Source organism: Pseudopipra pipra, chromosome 6, assembly GCF_036250125.1.
Source record: "Pseudopipra pipra isolate bDixPip1 chromosome 6, bDixPip1.hap1, whole genome shotgun sequence".
Classification (NCBI taxonomy): Eukaryota; Metazoa; Chordata; class Aves; order Passeriformes; family Pipridae; genus Pseudopipra; species Pseudopipra pipra.
In genome coordinates this window covers 14,481,699-14,505,930 of record NC_087554.1, presented here as the reverse complement: position 1 = coordinate 14,505,930, position 24,232 = coordinate 14,481,699, and the positions used below count along the sequence as shown (strand labels likewise).

The window sequence follows — 24,232 nt, the reverse complement described above, 5'->3', positions numbered from 1 at the left end:
TGCAAGTCAATGAAAGGTAATGAGTTTAGGCAAGTGTCATTACCAGCATCATTAGAGGACACTGGGATGCACAGATAACAGTGAAGGCCTTTGTTGCCTCCAGAAGCTTTCTTTCCTGTGCATGACAGGAAAGTTGCAGCTTGATTCAAACGTGTAGCTCTTACTGGACATTAGGAAAAATACCATCTTATTCCTATGCTAACTGTATTTGACCCAGAAGTCACAGAGAAATAACATACATGGAAAACCTCACTTTATTTTTTTTCCCCCTAGAATAGAATTAGACTCCAAGTTCAGCATGAGTTATGGAACAGTAAAAAATTACAGAGCAATAATGTAGTTTGCATTTTGCATATCCAAATGCCTTTTAATATATTATTCAAACAGTTGTTCTTAGTTATGCATTTCCATTCCCATAAAAATGCAAGGCACTCCAATTTAACTTGTTTTGCAGTTTTCATGAATTGAAGGAGCCTCAAATCAAAATCTGAAAGGATTTTTTCAAGTGTAATCATATGATGTGCATACCTTAGGCAGTAGAGGGAGCTGAGGGTGTGCTTGCAGTTGTAGGTTTCTTGTAGGTTCTAGGTAGTTGGGTTGATGCTTGTGGTTGTATATTCCAGACTGCTATTCTATAGGAAAGCCATGGTTACTGGGAAGAATAAGGAATTTTACTGTGACTGTCAATCTATTTGCTTGTTTCTGTGATATAGTACCAAGCTTAAGTAAGACAAAAAAGTAAACTAAACCAGTTCTAATATCAGTATTGCAATCTTTGCTGTTCCTTGTCGCAATTTAGGTTTTTTGAAACAACACCTCTGGGAAGTATATTGAACAGGTTTTCAGCTGACTGCAATACCATTGACCAGGTACTGAATAAATATATTCAAGCTCCCAAGTTATCCTGTCTTTCTCAATCTGAAAGACTGGATTTTCATTTATTATAGACTTAATTAGATAAAGCTCACTGATTAACTATATTTTTCACTATATCAATTTGCATCATGATTTTCTCAGTTCTGAATGAGTTCCTCATCTTAAATTCACATTGAAAAACCATTTATTTTATTAAGATGCCCTGTATGGAAAGGGGAAGCGAAATTAGATTCATAGTGATATCCCCAAATTAAAGAGTATCTACTTTTTTTTGAAAGTGGGTAAACACATTCATTTCACAATATGAGCAAAGGACATGAGAAAAAGGCAAATGTTATTGCCTAAAATAGAAATTATTGAAATTCACATTATCATTATTTACTCCAGACTGCACTGCCAGTTCATAGGATTGATGCAGCTGCTAAAATCATCTCTTGCGTCCATCTGTAATTGTCTGACATGAGGACTGTGCTCCACAATACAGACATGTGGAGCAGCCCCACAGAAATCCCTTCAGATGTTCCCAAAACCCAGCAGTAAATTCAAGAACAGACCTGTATGCTTAGTGCTTCAAATCCTCAAAAATTTTATTTCTTGTGCAAGTGGGAGAGAGGAAAATGAAATAATGATGGTTTAAACTTGGTATGTTATGGAAGTTTCTGTGCGTTTTTTCTTCTTAATCCAGCACATTCCAGCTACCCTGGAGTGCTTGAGTCGTTCCACTTTGCTGTGTGTATCTGCCCTTGCTGTCATCTCGTACGTCACACCCATGTTCCTCATTGCCCTGGTTCCACTTGCAATCATGTGCTACTTCATCCAGAAGTACTTCCGAGTCGCCTCACGGTAAGAACATAAACCAGTATAATTCTGGCAATAGAAACATCTGCAGTGTGTGAGTAGTGCATTGCAGAATTACAGTGCAGAGAAACTTTGTTATTAAATCTGGTCATGTCAAAGCCATGTTCCTGTCTGAAAGTGGGACAAATCCACTGTAGTGTCATTTTACAAGTGTCTTTGTTGGCAGCTCTTCAAGAGCTCGAGCTCTCCCAGAACTTCTGGGAGGCATGAGCAGAGTACATGATCCAAGTTTTTTGGAGTTCGCAGGAGACAAAAACCCAGTTGGATTCTGTTGTCCCTAAGGGCTGCAATCTGGGCACGTCCAAGAAAATGTGGTAACAGAACTGGGAAACTGCTGTCTGCCTGTCCAGGTGGAAGTGGAAATCTGTAAAGCCAGGGAGAGGCTGCAGAATGCAGTATAACCATGGTGGTACAGCTGACCATTAAGAATCCAACATGCACAAGCAACCTCTCCTGTTCTGAGTGCCTTGTAGTTTTTAACAAGATGAAAAATTATAACCATGTCTGTGACTTTTCTCCTTCTAAGGTCAAACAGCTTTCCCCTCGTGACACTCAAGAAACGTTTGCAGCAATGCAAAAATATGCAAATTCCTTCATGTATGCACAGATTGAGAGGGAGTCTGCAACCAATTTACTTCCTGCTGGAAGAAATTGATACTAAATAGAATTTCACCCTACATGTGCTTTTACTGATATGATGACTAAATATGAAATGGAGAAGTGCAACCTAATGTGCTCTCATTTACTCTGTTGAGTGTTTGAGTTATGCTGTTAGCTCAGTGAGGAGTTATGCTGTGATCTAGGGATGCATTTTGCCTTCTGCTTAACTCAAGCTCTTATTTGCAGAATCCCATCAAATTTATATTCAGCATAGAGCCAGAATGGTGTTTAAATCAATACACAATGGAATATAACAAACAGGAATATAGGAGAAAGGAAGGAAGGCAGTGAAGGGAAGAGGGCCATTCATAACTCCAGCTAGTTCAATGTTAAAAGAAAAATCCTCCCGGGGACTTCGTTCCCTTCTTGGGGACATGTGACACTACTTTGCAATTTATCTAAACTTTATGTTTATGATTATTGTGATGATGTTCATTTTCACTCCCTGGGCCTGGTTCAAGAGAATAACTGCACAATAAAACCAGCTTTTTACGAAATTCTTTTCATAACCCTCTCCAGGGACCTGCAGCAGCTGGATGACAGCACTCAGCTACCATTGCTCTCCCATTTTTCAGAGACTGTTGAAGGTCTTACCACCATCCGAGCCTTCAGGTATAGTTTTTTAAGAAACATACACAACCTCACTTTTGAATATTTATCTCTGATGCTGTTCTGCAGTTGTGCAGTTATAAGTAATTGTTACTGGGATCACCTGGAAAATCCAGTCTCCAAAACATGGGTAAGGGCTACACTAAAGCATTGAAGAACTTTAAGTATTTTGCATTTGAAGGGGTTACTGTAGAAAAACAAGTTAATATGTGTCATTTGCCCTGTGGCTACTGTCCAGACACTTGTATGCAGTCTGAAAAAAGACTTCTGATCAAATGTGATTTAAGAAGCTAAATTAGCTTGCAATTACCACAGCATGTGCTGTGGCAGAGTATGGGCTTGGACAATTTCCATGACATAACTAATATGCACCAACTTGTTATGCCAGAGCAATCTGTGTATGAGTTGATGTCCTGGTAAGATAAACTGTGCATGTGCTTGACTTCAGAGGATACAGTAGCACCTCACATTATTTTACAGGTTGCTAGCTGAAAATGTGTGTGTTTATACTGATTTTGTAAATACAAAAACTGGAGACAAAGTGTTTCTTTGCCTCCTTTGGTTCATTTTTCCATCCACATAAGCTCAGAGGAGAGCAGCCCAGGAATACCTGATAATGTGCCTGGGTTGTGTATCTGTGTTACAAAACTGGAAGTCATGCTGATACTTCAGAGGTACCAATAAAACTGCTGCTGAGCTTACCAGATGCTTTCCCTGCACTAATGCTATTCTTGTCTTCTCCCAGTTGACTCAAACGCAGTCAACTGTTTTCTGCACCCATCTCATCTAGATAATGTCTGTGTGTTTTTTCAGTTAATTATTGCTGTTACCCTTCTATCTTTGAAACAGTAGTGCTTATTTCTCCTAACCTGTAATTTTAATTTTATAATAGAAGTAATGCACAAAGTTAACTTCTTCTTAAACTGTTTTAAATAGGACGTAAATAGCTCAATGAAAGAACAACCAATTTAAGATTGACTGAAGGTAGCTTCCCTGAGAGTGGTAGAAAAGCATAGTGTTTTCCATTATTAATTACTGTTATTGAATATTTAATCAATTAAGTGCCAACAGTGTCCTTAAGTTTGCAGTTATGTCTATGTTAAGTTTTCAGGAAAATCAATTTCTCTTTTAATTGTTGCTTTTCTCATTTATCCATATATTCTTCTACTGGATCAAGAGGACCTTTAGAGTATTATGGCTGTATATTTCCTGTTGTTGATACAGAAAATAATATTTATTGCCATCTAGCTAATATTTTCAGTCTTTCAGAACATACCCTCTTGATTCTTCCTGTCACTTTGGAATTAATTCCTCTGTCAAAGAATTGTGTTTGGTGCCTCCTTTTTCTTAAATCTTGCAGTAACTGATGTGTCTCTGACCCAGCCAGCCATGTGCCTTCAGTAAGTTTTGTATTCCATCTGCCTGCCAGCCTCCTGCATCAGCTGGTAACCCAGCTATTTTAGGACTGTGTAGCTTTTCAGCTGCCTAACATATTAGCAGGAGTGGAGTTTAGACTTGCTAGCGTGAGCATACCTAAAAATAACACTAATTCAGGAATCTAGTCATTCTGTTACGAGGTGCCAGTTGTTCCCAAAGTGTCCTTACCCTTGGTAACTATCTGTCCTGGATTTAGTCAAAATGGATAAGGAAAGAAATATAAAAAAAATCCAGAGGGAGATCAGAAGGACAGCTACTGCTGCGCCTACAAATGCACCTTCAGCAGATGCCCTGGCCTGATTTAGTTTGCTGTCTGACACTTCAGATCGTGTTGGTGCTAAATAAGCAATAAAATTTAAATGTGAAGGCTTCTGCAAAGACTGGTCTGTTTTCTGAGAGGCCTGGTAATCTAGGGACACTTTCTGAAGAGAAATTCTGGTATCTCTGCAGTGCTCCAGCAACAGCAGTAACTTTGTTGGGATCCTCATTCCACATGCATGTGCATGACTGACTCATGATGTGTAGCTAACATCTTCTGAGTCTATCTGTATCATGTAGTTCTTCATGGTATTGACATATGAAAGTTAAGTGTGACTGAATTGGTTCCAGAAGCAGCACAGCCACTTCTGCATGGTAGGGCACTGAGGGTAATGAGCCCTGAGGAGAGACGAGGCTTTAGCAGCTCTGACACGGTGACACAAATGCCTGCTTTCAGGAACAGCCATTCTAGGCTGTGCAAACACACCGACATGCTCGAAGCCAGCCCAGATCCTGGGCTGCATCCAATGCAGCCTGGCCACGTTGAGAGAGGTGACTCTGCCTCTCTACTCCATTCTGGTGAGCAGAGGGGCAAAATCACCTGGAGTACTGAATCCTACCTGGAGTACTGCATCCAGCTCTGGGGTCCCCAGCATAGGATAGTCATCTACCTCTTGGAATAAGTCCAGAGAAGGGTCACTAAGTTGATTAGAGGGATGGAGCACCTCTCCTATGAGAGAATTGTGTTTTTTCAGCCTGGAAAAGAGGCAACTTTGGGGTGACCTCATTGCACCTTCCAGTACTTGAAAGAGCCTACAAGAAAGACAGAGACCATTTATGAGGGCATGGAATGACAGGACAAAGGGGAATCATTTCAATCTGAGAGTAGGTTTAGATTAGACATTAGGAAAAAAATTCTTTACTCTGAGGGTGGTGAGGCACTGGAACAGATTGCCCAGAAGTGTTCAAGGCCAGGTTGGAGCTCTGAGGAACTTGGTCTAGTGAAAGGTGTCATTGCCCATGGCAGAGGAGTTGAAATGATCTTTAAGGTCCCTCCTAACCCAGGCCATTCTGTGCTTCTCCATTGCACACAGCAGACATGTCTCTTATGTCTTGGCACATGGCTAAGTTGTGAACAGCTAAGCTATTTCCACTAAGAGGCACATATTTCTTTTCCTCAAAATCATAAATGATTTGTGTAAAGTCATAACTTTATTATACTGTACTCAGAAGAAGGATTAAAGTACTCTGCAGTGAACAAATTTGAAAGCTTCTCCAAGCCATGTACTTCATACTTAGACATTGTCCTATTTTTTTCACATCAGTATAAGGAGACCTGCTTGTTGCAGCCATAATAGCTAAAGGATATAAATGGGATAAAGTTTCATAGGGAAACATGAGAAGTTTGTTAAACTTGCTAATGTAGTAAAGGGAAGAAAAAAGCAAGCAAACTAAATCTTCAGGCCTTCAAACTTCTGTTACTACCCTGGAAAAGAATCTTGTGCCAGACTTGTTTACTATAAGCCATAATTGTTGAGACACTTTATCATTAACATCACATGAATTTACACATATAAAAATAAATATGCCCAGGTAAATGGATGAGTGGGTGCAGATCCACTTTAAGACACTGTAAACAGACCTATTTGCCATTAATACTGCTTTGTGTAGTGTGGCTAATTCCTTGAGGGAAGAGGAAGGGTTTTTTGCAGCCTGTTACTTTTTGTTGCACCATGTAGTCGGACTTCTGTTTTCCGAAGTGCTCCACTTGTTTAATGATAGGGACAAACATATTTGTCTAATATGGGAGCTCTATGACTGCAGGTACTTTGAGTTTATACTTACAAATTGTTACAATTCCTAGGCACTGCAGTAATATAAATTTTAAAACTTGAGTTTATATGATTAAGTGAGAAGAGAAACTGCATTCTGCAGCATTAATACTTTTTTCACGAGTATTTATTTCTCTCATAACTATTTTAATTTTTTTTTTAGTTTTAGATTTTTGTCTCTCACAATTACCATGTAATAAAATACATTCAGAAAATGTCCAGTGGGATCTTGAAATCCCATAGAGTTTCATCAATGCAATAACATTTATTTACTCATTAAGATACCGCACAAATACAGTTTGCCTGGGTCAAACCAGATGGGCTTCATCTATCTGGGAAGGGCAAAAGAACTGTAGCCCGTAAGTTGGCAGGGTTAGTTAGGAGGGCTTTAAACTAGGTCTGAAGGGGGAAGGGGCGGCAACTGGGCTCTCCAGAAAAAAGCCTAAGGGTGTAGAGCCTGAGTTGAGAATAAAATCAATGGCCCAGCTGAAGTGCATGTACACCAATGCACGCAGTATGGGAAACAAACAAGAGGAGCTGGAAGCCATAGTGCAGCAGCAAAACTATGACATAGTTGCTGTCACAGAAACGTGGTGGGATGACGCACACGACTGGAGTGCTGCTATGGGGGGCTACAAGCTCTTCAGAAAGGACAGGCAGGGAAGGAGAGGTGGAGGGGTGGCTTTATATGTTAGAGAGTCTCTTGACTCTGTTGAAGTTGAGGTCAGCAGTGACAAGGTTGAGTGCCTGTGGACCAGAATCAGGGGGAAGGCCAACAAGGCTGACATCCTTGTGGGTGTCTGTTACAGACCGCCCAACCAGGATGATGAAGGAGATGAATTATTCTACAAGCAGCTGGCAGATGTCTCAAAATCTCCAGCCCTTGTGCTTGTGGGTGACTTTAACCTGCCGGATATCTGCTGGGAGCTTCATACTGCAGAGAAGAGGCAGTCAAGGAGGTTCCTGGAGTGTATAGAGGATAATTTCCTTCATCAACTGGTAAATGAGCCTACCAGGGGTAAGGCCCCACTAGACCTACTGTTTACGAACAGAGAGGGGCTGGTGGATGATGTAGTGGTTGGAGGCCGCCTGGGGCATAGTGACCACGAAATAATTGAATTTTCAATCCTCAGGGATGTAAGGAGAGCCATCATTAAAACCTCTACTCTGGACTTCCAGAGGGCAGATTTTGGCCTATTCAAAAAACTAATTCAAGGCATACCCTGGGAAACAACCCTTAAAGGCAAGGGGGTCCAGGAGGGATGGACATGCTTCAAGCAGGCAATTTTGAGCGCACAGGAACAGGCTATACCAGTGTGCCGAAAGGCCAGCCGGAGGGGAAGACGGCCGGCTTGGTTAAATAGGGAGGTTCTAAAAGAAATCAGGGATAAAAAGAAAGTTTACAGACTGTGGAAAAAAGGGCTGGTTACTTATGAAGAATTTACGAAGAGAGCTAGGTCATGCAGGAAAAAAATTAGGGAAAGAAAAGTGGAATTTGAAGTTAATTTGGCTAATTCAGTTAGAGATAACAAAAAGTCCTTTTATAAATACATTAATAGCAAAAGGAGAGGCAAGGAAAACCTCAGTTCTCTGTTGGACTTTGAGGGAAATATAGTTAACAAAGATGAGGAGAAGGCTGAGGTACTTAACACCTACTTTGCCTCAGTTTTTAGCAGTAAGACAGGTGGCCCTCAGGACAACTGGCCTCTAGAGCAGATAGACAGAGACAGAGACCTGAATAGCCCTCCTGTATTCCAGGAGGATGTAGTTAGCGACTTACTGAGCCAGCTGAATCCCAACAAGTCTATGGGACCAGACGGGATCCATCCCAGGGTGATGAGAGAGCTGGCAGAAGAGCTTGCCAAACCGCTCTCCATCATCTTCCAACAGTCCTGGCTCTCTGGGAAGGTCCCAAATGATTGGAGGTTGGCGAATGTCACCCCAATCCACAAAAAAGGCTGCAAGCAGGACCCTGGCAACTATAGGCCTGTCAGCCTGACCTCGGTGCCTGGCAGGGTTATGGAACAGATCATCCTGAGTGCAATCACACAGCACCTTCAGGATGGACAAGGGATTAGACCCAGCCAGCATGGGTTTAGGAGGGGCAGGTCCTGTCTGACCAACCTGATCTCTTTTTACGATCAGGTGACCCACCTAGTGGATGAGGGGAAGGCTGTGGATGTGGTCTATCTAGACTTCAGCAAGGCCTTTGACACTGTCTCCCATAATATACTCCTGGAAAAGCTGGTAGCCCATGGCTTGGACAAGTATACCCTCTCCTGGATTAGGAGCTGGCTGGAGGGTCGGGCCCAGAGAGTGCTGGTGAATGGAGCTGCATCCAGCTGGCGGCCGGTCACCAGTGGTGTTCCCCAGGGATCAGTGTTGGGCCCAGTCCTGTTTAACATCTTTATAGATGATTTAGATGAGGGGATTGAGTGTATCATCAGCAAATTTGCTGATGACACTAAATTGGGAGGGAGTGTCGACCTGCTGGAAGGCAGGAGGGCTCTGCAGAGGGATCTGGATAGACTTGAGAGATGGGCTGATTCCAATGGGATGAAGTTCAATAAAGCCAAGTGCCGGGTCCTGCACTTTGGCCACAACAACCCCATGCAGTGCTACAGGCTGGGCACAGAGTGGCTGAAGAGCAGCCAGGCAGAAAGGGACCTGGGGGTACTAATTGACAGGAAGCTCAACATGAGCCAACAGTGTGCCCAGGTGGCCAAGAAGGCCAATGGGATCTTGTCCTGTATCAAAAATAGCGTGGCCAGCAGGAGCAGGGAAGTGATCCTACCCCTGTACTCTGCATTGGTGAGGCCACACCTTGAGTATTGTGTTCAGTTCTGGGCCCCTCAGTTCAGAAAGGATATTGAGGTGCTGGAGCGGGTCCAGAGAAGAGCAACAAGGCTGGTGAAGGGACTGGAGCATAAGTCCTATGGGGAGAGGCTGAGGGAGCTGGGGTTGTTTAGCCTGGAGAAGAGGAGGCTCAGAGGTGACCTCATCACCGTCTATAACTACCTGAAGGGAAGTTCTAGCCAGGTGGGGGTTGGTCTCTTCTCTCAGGCACTCAGCAATAGGACAAGGGGGCACGGGCTTAAGCTCCGCCAGGGGAAATTTAAGTTGGATATCAGGAGAAAATTCTTTACAGAGAGAGTGATCAGGCATTGGAATGGGCTGCCCAGAGAGGTGGTGGATTCACCATCCCTGGAGATTTTTAAACGCAGATTGGACGTGGCACTGAGTGCCATGATCTAGTAAATGGACTGGATTTGGACCAAGGGTTGGACTCGATGATCTCGGAGGTCTTTTCCAACCCAATCGATTCTATGATTCTATGATTCTATGAAATATGAGTCTACAGATTATGTCAGTCTGAACTATGGATATTCTGATTTAGACCCTGTGTCAAGCTGCCCATAAGCATATACCCTAGAAACTGAACTGTATTTTTCATTTTTCCAAGACTCCAAGGCCTGACTCATTTATTCTTTCTCTTTTCTTTCTCTTTTCTCCTTTCTCTTTTCTCCTTTCTCTTTTCTTTCTCCTTTCTCTTTTCTTTCTCCTTTCTCTTTTCTTTCTCCTTTCTCTTTTCTTTCTCCTTTCTCTTTTCTTTCTCCTTTCTCTTTTCTTTCTCCTTTCTCTTTTCTTTCTTCATTCTTCTCCTTACCTGTCTTTTATTTTCTTTCTTTTTTTTTATTTCTTTTTTTAGGTATGAAGCCAAATTTCGGCAAAAACTTCTCGAATACACAGATTCCAACAACATTGCTTCCCTTTTCCTTACAGCTGCCAATCGCTGGCTGGAAGTTCGCATGGCAAGTACATTAATTATTGAGTGTACACAATGAATCTTTGACTTTGTTCCAAGGAATCTGTTGAGGCATCCAGCAGCCTCATCGGGGTTTCAAAGCTATACCTTTGCCCTCTGTGTCTCTCTGACTGTAATGAGCACGTGCCAAACCCGTCTTGGAACCTGAATGGAGTATGAATTTTCCCCATAGCTTGCAGCTGTTTTTCCAAGACAGGAATAGTTTTTATAGGTCACATTGGCTCCTCTGAGTGTGAAGAGCGATCAGAGCTAGATGAGCAGTGCCACCAGCCAGGATGCCATTGTGGAAGGAACCATATCAGTCAATGTCAGCAGGTCCCTGCCTTATGGCTCCCTAGGAATATTTCAACATCTTGGAAGCTCTCTGAATGAGCAGAAGGTTGTAGATAGGTTTGTGCCTCTTTTTGGGTCATCTGAAGAATGCCAAAGATATTCTGTGGCCTGTTTCCTGCTCAGTTAAGTGGCCTGGCATGAGAAATGGTTTATTAAAAATAATTCTCCAAGACACAAATCAAGGAATTTTATGTTGTGGATGGTGGTATCAGATTTTTAGATGCAGATGTAGTACTGCTGTTCTGGTAACACGGACTCCATTTATATGTAATAAATGTATGTTAATTCAACTTTCATGCCATTTTATCTGGCACCCGTTGCTACTTAAGTTCAGGTATTGAGTATGACTTAAATAAAGTGTTATTATCCTATTATATGTTCAGGCCTAGACCACCCAAAGTCCCTAATTCTGATCAATGCCTATATCACTAAACAGTACAAACATAGACAAGTGACAGTTTCCCTCCTACAGAGTTTATTCTCTAGTCTGTTACCCGATTTTACTCAAAGAACTGTCTGTGGAAAGTCAAATCACCAGTGATTTGACTTGAAGCAGCAAAAGCCCATTATGGGTGGACAGAGTCCAACTAACAGGTACATGCTGTGCAAGAACAGCTTGTTTGAACAAATATGGATGGTAGCAATTCAGCAGCAGCAGCTGAGCCTACCAGCGGTTCATCATCGGCCACAGAGAGAGGATCTGCTCACAGATGGGATCACGTGAACATTTCCCTCCTATCCCAGGTAACATCAGCTGCAAGGTTTCAACCACCTCCATTACGTGCTTAAGATATCTGTGTTGACTCCTCCAGAAGAACATTAGGAGTATTGTTACAATAGCATTTTCACACAGCATGGCCCCACTAAAGGCAGTAAGAATGGTTTCCTAGGCAGGGTCTGTATGGAGTTACATGGGGGTTTTGGCCTGTATTTCAAAATATGCAATGGCTTTGTTATTTGATATGCAAAGTTATGAGAATGTTTTGATCCTTTGTAGACTTATAGTGATGGAGCTTATTCATATTCCTTCAGGAGTACATTGGAGCATGTGTGGTACTCATAGCAGCTGTCACTTCTATTACCAGTTGCCTGTATAATAAACTCACTTCAGGACTTGTAGGCTTGGGACTAACCTATGCTCTTATGGTAAGAATCTCGGGACCCTTTCTGTCTCTCCCAAACATTTTTTTGTAATTCTTCAGGGCACAAAGATGAACAGGAAGATTGAAGGTGTCTGTACATCTCTAGTGGGTACTGTAAACATCACTGAAACCATGTGCTTACATCAGTTCACATTTAATGCTTGACATATTTGAGTGTATGTTTCCTTCAGTTTTTAGATAAAATGCACATAAAGGTGTTAGTTCAAATATGTCAACAAAACATGGCCAAGTTGCTTCATAATTTTTATGTTGTCTTGCATTGTGAAGAATACATTTTCAGTGCATCAATTGTAATTATACCCTGGCACATCATTCAAGATTGTCAAACCTTATGTTACCAAAATGATGTCTTGTCACCTGTCTTAACTGTTTGCCCCCTCTTTTCTGTGGGTGTAGATAGATCTCCATAGTACCAAAGTATCTGTGCACTGCAGTTAGGAAATTAAACCTTTAGTCGTTGTTGCCTCCCTGTTGATTTGCACCATACAGTTTGTTCACAACCTTCCACTTATTGAGGCATTCCTGTATAGGAATATAAACTGCATGCTGGTCAAATGATGCAAACTACTAAAAATCTGGAATTTAGTTGTGTATTTGCTTTACATCAGGTGTCTAACTATCTGAATTGGATGGTTCGTAACCTGGCTGACATGGAGATCCAGCTGGGTGCAGTGAAAAGAATCAATGGCCTTCTCAAAACAGAAGCTGAAAATTACGAAGGGCTCCTTTGTAAGTGCAGTTTTGTGCAGCATGCAGAATGAGCTTACTGAAATTTTAATGATTTTGTAGTGTATTAACATGGAAATTGTGGTAAATCACTTAATGGACCAATTAATTTACCACAAGAGGGTTGATTTTTTAATTATTTTTTTTTTCCTCCCCTGCCACTGTGCTCCTGGTACAGCTTCCTCACAGATTCCCCAGAACTGGCCAGACAGAGGGGAAATCCAAATCCAGAACCTCAGTGTCCGATATGACAGCAACTTAAAGCCAGTGCTAAAACACGTCAATGCCCACATCTCACCTGGACAAAAGGTAAAGAACTGCAGTGATTCTGAGAAGCTCTTTAGACTGACTCATCACATAAATCAGAGTTAAAAAACATACCACAGAATGTTTTGATGACTGAATTACAGTGGTTTTTTTCTCTCAAAGAGTGTAGTGCACTGAAAAGGGGTCTGGGGGATAGTTAGCTTGGTATGTTTAAGCATACACCCCTGCTCAGTATCCCAGTGCTCTGCCATCAGCAAACTGTGCCAGAAAAAGTGACAGTGAGCTCTTACTGTGCTAGACCTACTTTTCGTCTTTCTCATGTGGCTCTCTTGCCTTTATCTCCATCATTACTGCTCTCCTATTGTTCCCATATATAGGACTGGCCTTGATTTATCCTTAAATGCTCAGACCCCTAAAGACAAAAAGCAAATGTAGTGATTCTGTTATAGCCAGTTCAGTTTGACTGACCTGTCAGGATGACAAGAGGATCATGTGGATCAGAACAGCTCCTCCACCCACTCCTCTGAAGTGTCAAGTACAGACATTTTCCATTTCCTCTTGCCTGATGTTCATCTGCTTTCTGTGTCACAGATTGGGATCTGCGGCCGAACAGGCAGTGGAAAATCCTCCTTCTCTCTTGCATTTTTCAGAATGGTTGACACTTTTGAGGGTAAGATTACACTTTTGTGTTTCAGTCAAGCTTAGTACCTGAAGGTGCTTTGGTAGTCTTCTTATTAACATCAGCAGCTCTGAAGTGTAGTTTTTGAATCTGCAGGACAGACTTTCTGGCCCTGTTTAAATCCAATGTCATCTGTCACCTAACAGCTGTGCCATTCCTAAGCTGGATCAATAAAAATTCTACTTGACAGAAGCAAAAGTCCAAGAGTGACAGATGACAGCCTTTTGTGCTGTTAAATCACAACAGTGGAAGGAAAGCATAAAAGGGAAAGGTGTCCAAGCACAAAGAAAGATCCAAGGCACAGATGGGATCTGCTGGGCCCAGAAAAGTCAGCAACTGGGGGTTGCAGTTTGGCCTGCTGCCCTGGAATTTCCTGCCATATTCCCTACTCTGTGTGCCATGTCCATGTGCCTCACAGAGTGCATCTCAAAAAGATGTTAGCCAGTTTCCCAGCCACATCACCCACAGAGCCCTTATGCGGAGCCAGACAGTTGTACTTGAAGATAAAATTTCACAGTGCTCAACAGTAATTTGGCTTTCTGAAATGCTTGTTGCCCCTAGTAATTAGTCCCTGATTGAAGTAAAGTCTGACCTTGTTGTTAGATAAATGTTTATATTGGTCAAGCAGTTAAGCAGTGTGTCTAATCATTCATAAGATACTACAGGTATACTCTGTGTTCTTTCCAGCTGAGGCTTAGTGTCCAGGCAGTTGTGTTTGCTGCTTAGCCAAAGCATGTTTTGTTAGTGAAGGGGATATTTGATACAAGGCCTGTTCCTGCTGTACTACATTTCAGCCTGGAAGTGAGCCGTGTCTTTGCCAGCAGCTGTGTGGCACATTAAACAGACTTTTTCTGTCTGTTTAATGTGCCACATTAAAAATTCTGTCCATTTTCTTTTGAATAGGAAGGATTATCATTGATGGTATAGATATTGCTAAGCTCCCCTTACAGACGTTAAGATCCAGGCTGTCAATCATTCTCCAAGATCCTATTTTATTCAGTGGAACAATCCGGTAAGTATTAAGTGCCATCAATAAATAAAGCAATATGTAATTGCTTATATGTCATATAATATGAATTATATATTCTAATTATACTATATAATCACTTTTATGCCCAGCTGTTCAATTCCAGTCTCCTCAGCTGGAGTAGGGAGGATCACTGCCTTCTCTCTGTGCTTTTCACTCACCCTGTTTTGATCTATCTGTCTTAAAATAGGAGATGGAAAAAATGCAGACTACCAAATGATGTAGACAGAAGGAAAGCAATAGAATATGAGAAGTACTGGGAGACTGGTCTATTTTATCCTTGAGCCTCTATCCATGTTTCTTCTCTACTCTTTGAGCTGGTCTCTCATCTGTGACACCAAACACCTTGGTTCCTTTTTTTTTTTCGTTCTCTTCCTACTTCTCTGAGAAGAGGTCGCAGTAGAAACAGTGGCAAAAATTCCAGTTTCCAACAAATATCCTTCCCTGTGTCCATGGCATTTACCTAGGGAAAAGAACAGTACAATCCTCAGTGCACAGTTATATCACCTGCAGTTGTAGTTTCTACATAAGTCATTGGAGTTCACTGAAAATGATACAGGCTTCTGTGGTTTGCTGACTCCATGCTCATACAGATCTCATGGTTATCTCCTGAACGTGCCTGAATAGAGCACAATTCATTCTCATCAAGAAGATGATGTGATTGTATACCTTTGTTGTGCTAATTAACCTATTAAAAAATTTATTTAGGCCAGCATCTGTCATTCACAACACATACAGCAGGAGTAAAACATAAAAATAGAGTGTTATGCACCATTGAATCTTTTATTATCATTCTATATACTAATGTAATATGAGATTTGCATTTGTTGCTATCATTTCTGGGCCACAGCAAGCTAAAATAATGTTCATCTATTCATAAATGCAAGATTTGCTCATTTGCACTGAAGACTTGCATTTCATAACGCAGTATGAAGCTTGATTATTCTGTTAAGGTTTCTGTAGGAGTGAAAAACAAAGAGACACTAGATTTAAAAGGAAAGAGGGTAGACCCTTTGTTAAAAAATTAGTGTTAATTTAGACTTGAGTATAGTCACAGCTTTTTCCAGTAAAACATGAGAATTTCTTTAGTTTATTCAGAACAAAATAAATTATAAAACCATAAAGATATCTGCAAAACAGGAAGCTTTTTCCTTTCTGCTCAACTGAAAGTGTCAAATTTTCTTCTTAATCACATTGGTGTAAATGTTAACTAAGTCTGGAAAATTCAGTGGATTTACGCCAATGATTGATCAGAGTCAGGCACAGATCTTTAGCATATGATTCTGATTATCTGCAGATTTGTTTCTAAGCACACTAAAAGAAGAAATCCATTGCAGAAGTTTCTATTGATTGATGTTGTTGAATTACCCATGACTGTAGGTTTAACTTGGACCCTGAGAAGAAATGCACTGACAGCATGCTGTGGGAAGCACTGGAAATAGCACAGCTCAAGCATGTGGTGAAAGCACTACCTGGGGGTCTAGGTAATAAGACTTCCTTTTGAGAATATTGTTTCCAGTATTCACAACATTCCTGTTTCACATTTATTTATTAAAAGGGTAGTTGATGAAGAAAGAGCTTTTTAGGTTTATGGAAGGTGACAAAAAGTGCTTGGCTGCAGTCAAAGGTTCTACATCCATGTAACTGCTTTATCGACTGTAGCTGTGGAGCAGAATCCTCTTTCTTTTCAAATCAGTGGGTATGTCTTCATTATGAAGTATTTAGGTTTATGTGTCTCTTAAATGCAAATAAGGTGTCAACAAGTCAGGTGTTACCTAGAACATGGGGGTTTTTTATTTTCCAGTAGTCATGTCCAGGGAGGAAAATTTCAAAAGCTTAAAGGTGTGAATCATTTGGCCATGCAAAAAAAAAAAAAAAAGAGAGAGAAAAAAACAAACCAAACAAATCAACCATCAATAAAATCCCTTCAAATGTATAATCCTAAATTACACATCCTTAGGGTAAAGAATTGATGGATGCTGCTTTGACAGGGAGGTGTCGTGTCATAGAGTTCTGTAGAAACCCACTCTTAAACATCCTTAGCTACTTTGATATCTAACAGATATAAAGAATATAATGAGACAAAAGTACAGGTTGTTTTGAACAGTGGAAATAAACAGGTAAAATAACATCACCAGCAGCTGTAGACTGAGGAAATATTACTTTATGCTGAAAGCGAGACATTATTTTCCAAGCATGTGCTCTGTTCTGATCTGACCTTCTCATACACACACAGAGTATAAATACTGGTTTTGTTGTATCATTTCCAGATGCTATAGTCACAGAAGGGGGCGAAAACTTTAGCCAGGGCCAAAGGCAGCTGTTCTGCCTGGCAAGGGCTTTTGTGCGGAAGACGAGCATCTTCATCATGGATGAAGCCACAGCATCTATTGACATGGCAACGGTGAGTTTAGAGTGTTTCTGATTTCTTGTTTTCCTTGTAGGGGAGACAACTGACAACACGTGAAGAAAAAGGTGGAAAGCAATTCTATCTACTCTCTAGTATGCTTATGCCATATTTAGTGCAGGTGTGTTCACAAGTCCACGTGATTGGGAGTCATTGCTAACAAATCTAAAGACCTTTCAAACCATTTTACTATGAATTTAATAGATATTGCAGAACTGCTTGCATTAGGAAAATGAAGCAGGTTATTTTAATGGGCAGTTTCTTAAGTAAACAAAGCTTTGGAAGGTCAGCTGGAATGGTCAGTGAAGGGTAAATGGGCAAGCAACAAATTTCCCCAGCACAGTGGACAGGACAAGTCAGGAAGTTAAAAGGCTTGAAAGTAGAGTCAAAGAAATAAACAGAGACACAGAAAAGACATACTGGATTATTGCATTAATTGTCTGGAGTTGCTGGGCAGATGTTAAACCACTCAATAATAATGCAGTGACTGGATTTTAGCCAAATAGAATGGTACATTTTTAGGATTTTTTTTTCCATCTGTTAGGTTTCAGTCTCCTTCCTGGTATAAGTAAAGAAAATATTTTGGGGGGGATGGTTTACAACAGCTTCAATTTTTAGTTCAGTAAAATGTTAAGTTGTCAGTGGGGTTGGGAATTCTACTGTATGCAGCCCAGTTAAAACACATTTTGGATTTTGACACATTAAGGATAGAGTTCCTCCCTTGAAATACTTATCTAAAGAACAGATAACACCAAATGAAAGTATCTCTGTTAGTGACACTTCTAGGCAGTTTGGTATGCAACATGTCTCCTACATAGCAAAGGATGAGTACTTGTTGAGTGAGAGCTATGTATGTTAAGACCATGTTAAATATCATCTCCACTGTTAAATATGCCAGGTACAGCACACTCCCTTGTTTGTCTCTGTCACCCTTTGGTGTTAGATGTCCCCAGTGTGCTGGAACATTCCTGGGCTTGCAGTGGGGTGAAGAACACACTACTGAGTGCCAGCATACGTGCAGCCTGGCAGCACCCTGAATTCACCTTGGATTTCCTCACCATAAACCTGAAGTCAGGATAGCAGGAGTTTTGAGGGCCAGAGCACAGCTCTTGTGTCCTCTGAACCCCAGAGGCAGTGGGGGTGGCAGGGGAGCAGGGCTGTCCAACTGGAGACCAGGCTCAGGCTTCGTTCTGGCATGTAGTTAATTTTTCATTTCTGTGGTGTAAGATCAATAAAAGCATGGAATAATCAGTGGTTACTTAGGCCTTCTTAGTGTCTGTGTCTATCATGTAAATTCTGTTGTTTGAAAAGCATAAAATATTCTTCTTTCCATAGGAGAACATACTCCAGAAGGTGGTCATGACTGCATTTGCTGACCGTACTGTGGTTACAATAGCAGTAAGTACAGTCTCTGCTGCTATTCTAAGCAAACAAGAATCAGAAATGCCCCATTAGTCAGTTCTTGTCAATGTTAATGAATGTGCTAATTTGGCCATTAATCTTTTTTTTTTAAGTGGTTTTTAAATGTAAGCTTTCCTTTCCAATTTAAACTACTTTCTTACTTAAATTCATAATAGCAGCTTCTTAAATGTGCTGCGTGATGCTAAGTGAGATTGCCTGTAAAGGCTCCTAATCTATGTATGTAGTCTGTCTTTTGTTACCCATTTAAAATTTAAAATACCATATGCTTTGACTACTGTGAAATCTAAAAATAAGTTTCATCAAGCTAAAATAATTACTTAATTAAGGACAAGTAAATAAATACACATATTTCAGAGAGGTGAAATAAAGTCAGTATGCTTCTTAACATTTAAAAATTGAATCAAGAAATCTATGCTCAGGAATCTTTGAGCATCATTTATTCTCACCTAGCACACATATCATAGAAAACCTGATTTATCTTATGGTATCCATTCAGTGTGTCATTATAAAAAAGCAAAGGAACCATAAGCACGAAATTTCCTGATTTCTCTGTGTGAAAATTCAGAATTGCACTGCATTCTGCATTTGTCTATCTTTTTCAGTTTGTTTGGGGACAGATTTATTAGTTTTTTACTCTCTTAGTGAGTTTTAAACTGCACAGTTCAAACAAACGACATCATGGAATAAACTCACTTAATTTTTTTTCTTCCAATTGTAAATGTGGTTTACAGCAGGTGGGTTTGTAGTCAAAACATTCTGTAGCAGAATCGTAACATTGTTTTTGGGGGGATTGAGTAGTAGTTTTGACCTCTTTTTGTTTGGGTTGTTCTTTTGGGGGTTGGGGGGGTTGTTTGTTTGTTTGTCTGCTTTTTCCAGAGAAAGCCAAATATTCCTAAATTGTGTTAAGGAAGAACAGGAATGGGAAGAGTTATAATATTGACCCTGTATTACCTTCTGTGTTACTTGCTGTGTTACCAGAACAGCAGCACTGACTGTGTTATACTGAAAGAGATCAGACAACAAGGGCAGCAAGTTCAACCGGAATGTGATATTTCAGTTCCCTCCCACTGCCTGTGGACTGGATAAATGTCACAGAAACTGCAGCAGAAATGAGATTTGTAGATGCCATCAGTGATTATTTTATGGAACATCTGGCTAGGAAGCCACAGAAGGAAATACAAGAGCTATTTTTGTACAGAGGGTGCCCAAAACCTGATAAAAATCCTTATGGGTGAAAAGCGACTGTGTAACAGTATTCTGAGATTAAATATCCCTGCAGGAGTAATGCAGACCCCAAAAATCCCATGCAGTTACACTCAATGTTAAAAAGTGGAATTCTGTCAATATGGGGAGGCTTGCAAAAAACCCAAAAATAAATGGTGAAAAAAAAGCTAAAGGAAGCAGCAAAGAAAATTGAATCTGACAGACATTTTGGAAATTACTGAAGGATTTTATTTTTAAAAAAAGAAACAATGCATGCTATTTTTAAGGAAATACTTGAGTAAGGATAGAAAGACAGTGGTATGGTTAAACAAATAAAAAAGATTCTTAGAAACAAGAAGGCATTCTTGTAAAAGCTGAACTCATAGCCAAATAAAGAAAAGAGAAACTATCAAAATGGCATGTTACATGTGAAGAGCAGTAAAGTAGACAAAAGAAAACAAAAAGAGAGCAGTGTCTGTGAGCCATAAAAAGTAATAAAGAATCCATGAAACACACCAGGAGCAAGATGTCAGTCAGTTTACAGGGGTATTTGATGATCGATTCATGAAAGCTAATGTTATTGCAGAAAAGTTGAAGTAATTGTTTTCACTGGAAAAAAATGGGGAGATTTCTTGCTAATAAAATTAATCAATCAATCAAGTTAGGGCTTACTAGGAAAAGGGGAGGGAACAAAAAAAAGAAAACAAAATACCACTGTATAAGTCCACAGTTCGCATATACCTTGAATATTGTGTGTAGTTCCAGTCTCCTAATTCCAAGAACAACACATTACAGCTGAAAAATGTTGAGAAGCACAAGTAGGATTGCAGGTGCTAGAACTGCTCCAAAAGGGGAGCAGCTGAATAGGCTGGGGTTCTTCCTTCTGGAAGAAGGACAATGTAAGGACATGTGAGAGAGGTCTGCAAAGTCATGAGTCAAGGGGCATTAGATGAAGCTCTGAGCAACACGGCCCAGAGCACACAAAAGGAGGGAATGCTTGTTCATATAGTGGGATGGAAGGGTGGAAAAATCCAATTCCAAAGGATATGGATGCAAAATGTTTATGAAAGCTCAAGAGAAGACATAGACAAAGTCTTAGAAAAATGATCTGTTTGGTTTTACAAATGGACAAACCACATCAAGCTCAAGAATGCTCCCTGACCTAGAAGTAACCCAGGACTGGGAGAATTCCCACATGCAGTACTACACTTGCTTGCCCTGTTCTACTCTGCCTGGCCACCTTCTTGTGGCAGCACTTGGTGGCAGGACACTGGGCTGGGGACATTCTAGTGTGGACTCATAGGACTCTTCATACTGAAGTACCTGTGGGCTGTTTAGGTACTCAAATACCCACATGGCCCTTGGTCTGTATACTTATCTGCAGTATCTGCACAGTAAATAAGGATGAAAAGTAGGATAAGTAGCCTGAATAAAACCTGAACTTGATACGAAAACCAATTTCTGGAAGTCTGTCTTATCCCGGAATATATTGGGATAGGTACACTGACCTGGCATTTTGCTTATTTGTTTTTCAGCACCGTGTGAACACGATCCTCAATGCAGATTTGGTTATCGTAATGAAGAGAGGTGTTATTTTGGAATATGACAAGCCAGAGGTTCTGCTAGAACAAGAAGACAGTGTCTTTGCTTCTTTTGTACAAGCAGATAAGTAGTAAAAAAAAAAAAATATTTAGATTACAATTGTATTATTTTCTATAAATGTAAAATACCTGTAAATAAATATTATTTCATAATAAATTGAGCTTTTCCTTTTTTAATAAAATGAGCCATTTTTCTCCATCTAAAGCATTAACGAATTATCTGTGTACTTTACTTTTTTGTATACAACTACTCTTCTTTTTGTTTACTACCAAAGAACCATGAAATATAGTTGAGAAAAACTACATGGGTGAAGTGCAACAGGATACACACCAAACAAACATAGCCGGCATGGAGTTTTTATGTAACTCTCAAACCTCTCCTGTCATTTATGAACATGTTATTTTTTTAATGTGTCATAGCCCTACTGTAAATAACACTCGTGACTTACTAAATGCAGAAGGAAAACTTATATACCAAAGGTATTTCTCAAAAGCTTGTATCTCTTTCAATCATACGACTTTGTAAAGCTTTAATATCCAAATATAAAATCTATAAAACATTTTTTTATATTGTGGTTTATTGATAGTGCCTGTGTTGTCTTAGACTCTCTAATACCTTCTAGAAATTAGTCACAATCTGATTCCATCTCTATGCCCATAGAATATTGATTCCAAGCAGGATTGAGGCAGACTCTTTCCCAAACTGTGAAGAGGCTGAGAGGAGGCAGGCTGTGATAAAGTATCAGTGTTTAATGCCCACTGTTTCCAGACCAGTGCAGATGTACCAATTCATCTGGAAATTATCCCTCCAAGTCTAGTAAATAAACAGTATTAAACCTTTGACTGTAGCTCAGAGCCATGAGAACTTGACTCATCGTCTCCTCTTTTCACATATTTCACCCACTGTCATGCTGTTTCTGGATTCACTGTGATCCTTAGAATTATATTATATATACTTATTAGGATAATTTTTAACCACTGAAAGTATCCTAATCTGGCTAGATGGCTACTCATCTCTGCCCTGTGAGAATCATTTCAGGATTTTTTCATTGCTAGGGGGTTAAAATGTCAATAACGCAATGGAAGGCTGCAGTGCATTTTTCACCCTTATTCTTTGTACAGCAACTTTGCCTTTACATACTTTTTTTTGTTGTCATCTTCCCCTTTTTGAAGAATTCCTGACACTTTGGAGAACTCTTTTTTTGTCTCTTTAATCTGCTCAATTAATTTGGAAGCTGTTTTTAAAGGCTTCATTTTCTACAAAGAGACAGCTTGATGTTCTCATGGGATATATGATATTTTAATGCATTACTTCTAACACTGCAGCAGAAAGCAAGGAAAACTGAAGAACTGTTGTTGCTGTTTAAGTAGTGTTACCAGTGCCACAGCAGAGGATTTGCAGCATCTGCCTGCTGTTATTTGGGCAATAACAAAGGGCAGGTCACTGGTGTATGAGCAGTGTTAAAAGTGGGGAGGTGTAGGATATGGTTATGTAGATGAAATGCATGAGCTCTGACATTGCCTACTACACTTGAAGAGAGAAAATGGGCAGCTGGAAGATATCTCCTCCTTCAGGGAATCATTTGCTGGGCAATGTCCCAGAAAAAATGGCTGCAGAACTGTTTGTGTGTTTTTACTCTGGGATACCAGGCTTCCATTAGGGTAAAGTGAGAGGAAATGGGAGACAGGTGACTATCCTTTCAAGGGCACAGAGCAAGTTTCTGCTGCAGCTACTGTGTACGCTGTCTCCTAGTTTTCCAGTACTGGTTCAAGGCAGGATCTCATCCTGTAAAGACTTCGGAAAACACCACTCTGCAGGACATCTCAAACTCATGCTGCAGAGAGAAATCCTCAGAGGTTTTGCAGCCATCTGTGGAAGATCCTGAATCCTAATGGCAAGAGAAGAGATGCAGAGAAGCGAGGTTTCATATGCTTTTAATTAAATGCCTGGGATTTGACACTGCAATTTGGACTAGCTCCTATTCTACAAGCTTCTGACAACCTTACCCAGAAGGGAAAGCAGGGGAGTAAGGGACACAGCATATGTGGCTGTGCTATATCTCACAGTATTAAGAAATTAGAACTCACAGTACAAATGTCATATGTTTCCATTTTAAATGGGACTTATATTTCACAAAAGCAGTATTGTAGAAGAGTAGGGTGAGTTGGTTCATACTCGACGATTTTATATCTTTTCAATGGTACCACAATGTTGAATAAACACATGTAAACAGGGAGAGACTCAGCTGCCACTTGAACAGGACACACTTGACGTTTCCTCAGCACATTTTATCTGGTCTTCTTGATACAGGGCCAAGTCCCAGGGATTTTCTGCCCCTAACTCTAAAGGGTTAGAGTCTCAACCGTGATCTGAAGCAATACCCAAGAACGTTCTTCTATGGTGGGAGGCTTGCTGTGTTTATCCAAGTCAATAAACCTTGTTGCCTCGAGATAGGCAGTCCAGAACTTGCTACTGAATCAGGCTCATATGTGTTTTCATGGCAATGAAGCATTGCTAAGCAAAGGGCCATATTGAAATGGGTGCAAGAAAACACAGGAGCAGCCATGGCCTGACTTTCAGTTCTCCTCTGGGATGGGACGCAGTTCAGTCCTAAAAGTATTCATGGGATAAACTGCCCATGGAGATGTAACCAGGATTTTTTTTGCTTCCCTTTGCTTCCCTTCTATAAATGCTTCCATTATATGAAAACCTTTATAGCATTTATTCCTTTGTCTTAATGTGGCCATTTCATCACGTTCTGATTTCCAAGGGAAGCCTTTGTAGCCTTACTCTGCTTCTAAAGGCAGAGTAATACCATGGCAACAGCTTTTAATTTAACAATTATCCTAAGATCTTACAGCCATTAAAATTAGGATAAATTGGGGCGGAGGGAGTTTTGAAATGTAAAACTTATTTTTGGTTTGAAAAACTTACCCCCTGTAATTCAATATTACAGAGTGGGATTGTTCATTCCTGGGAGACCAATTTGTTCAGAAGCTCTTAACACAACTATGTTGGCTCACTCAGAAGATCTGTCACTTTTTTCT

At 40.4% G+C, this 24,232-nt stretch overlaps 1 protein-coding gene across 3 annotated transcripts in view; it reads left to right on the top strand.

Moving 5' to 3' along the window:
• The window catches only part of ABCC8 (ATP binding cassette subfamily C member 8), an 82,898-nt gene extending 61,154 nt beyond the window's left edge, over window positions 1-21,744 (top strand). For 2 of the 3 annotated variants that reach the window (XM_064657469.1, XM_064657470.1), the window contains exons 27-39: window positions 800-869; window positions 1,562-1,719; window positions 2,914-3,006; window positions 10,240-10,342; window positions 11,722-11,835; window positions 12,461-12,581; window positions 12,757-12,887; window positions 13,437-13,515; window positions 14,428-14,536; window positions 15,932-16,035; window positions 16,822-16,955; window positions 18,294-18,356; window positions 21,119-21,744. In XM_064657469.1, the coding sequence (XP_064513539.1) occupies window positions 800-869; window positions 1,562-1,719; window positions 2,914-3,006; window positions 10,240-10,342; window positions 11,722-11,835; window positions 12,461-12,581; window positions 12,757-12,887; window positions 13,437-13,515; window positions 14,428-14,536; window positions 15,932-16,035; window positions 16,822-16,955; window positions 18,294-18,356; window positions 21,119-21,256 (1,417 nt within the window). In that variant the 3' untranslated portion in view covers window positions 21,257-21,744. Of the gene's footprint in view, window positions 1-799; window positions 870-1,561; window positions 1,720-2,913; window positions 3,007-10,239; window positions 10,343-11,721; window positions 11,941-12,460; window positions 12,582-12,756; window positions 12,888-13,436; window positions 13,516-14,427; window positions 14,537-15,931; window positions 16,036-16,821; window positions 16,956-18,293; window positions 18,357-21,118 lie in introns of those variants that run through there. The other variant, XR_010431184.1, reaches the window with a different exon arrangement.
• The last annotated feature ends 2,488 nt before the right edge of the window (window positions 21,745-24,232 follow it).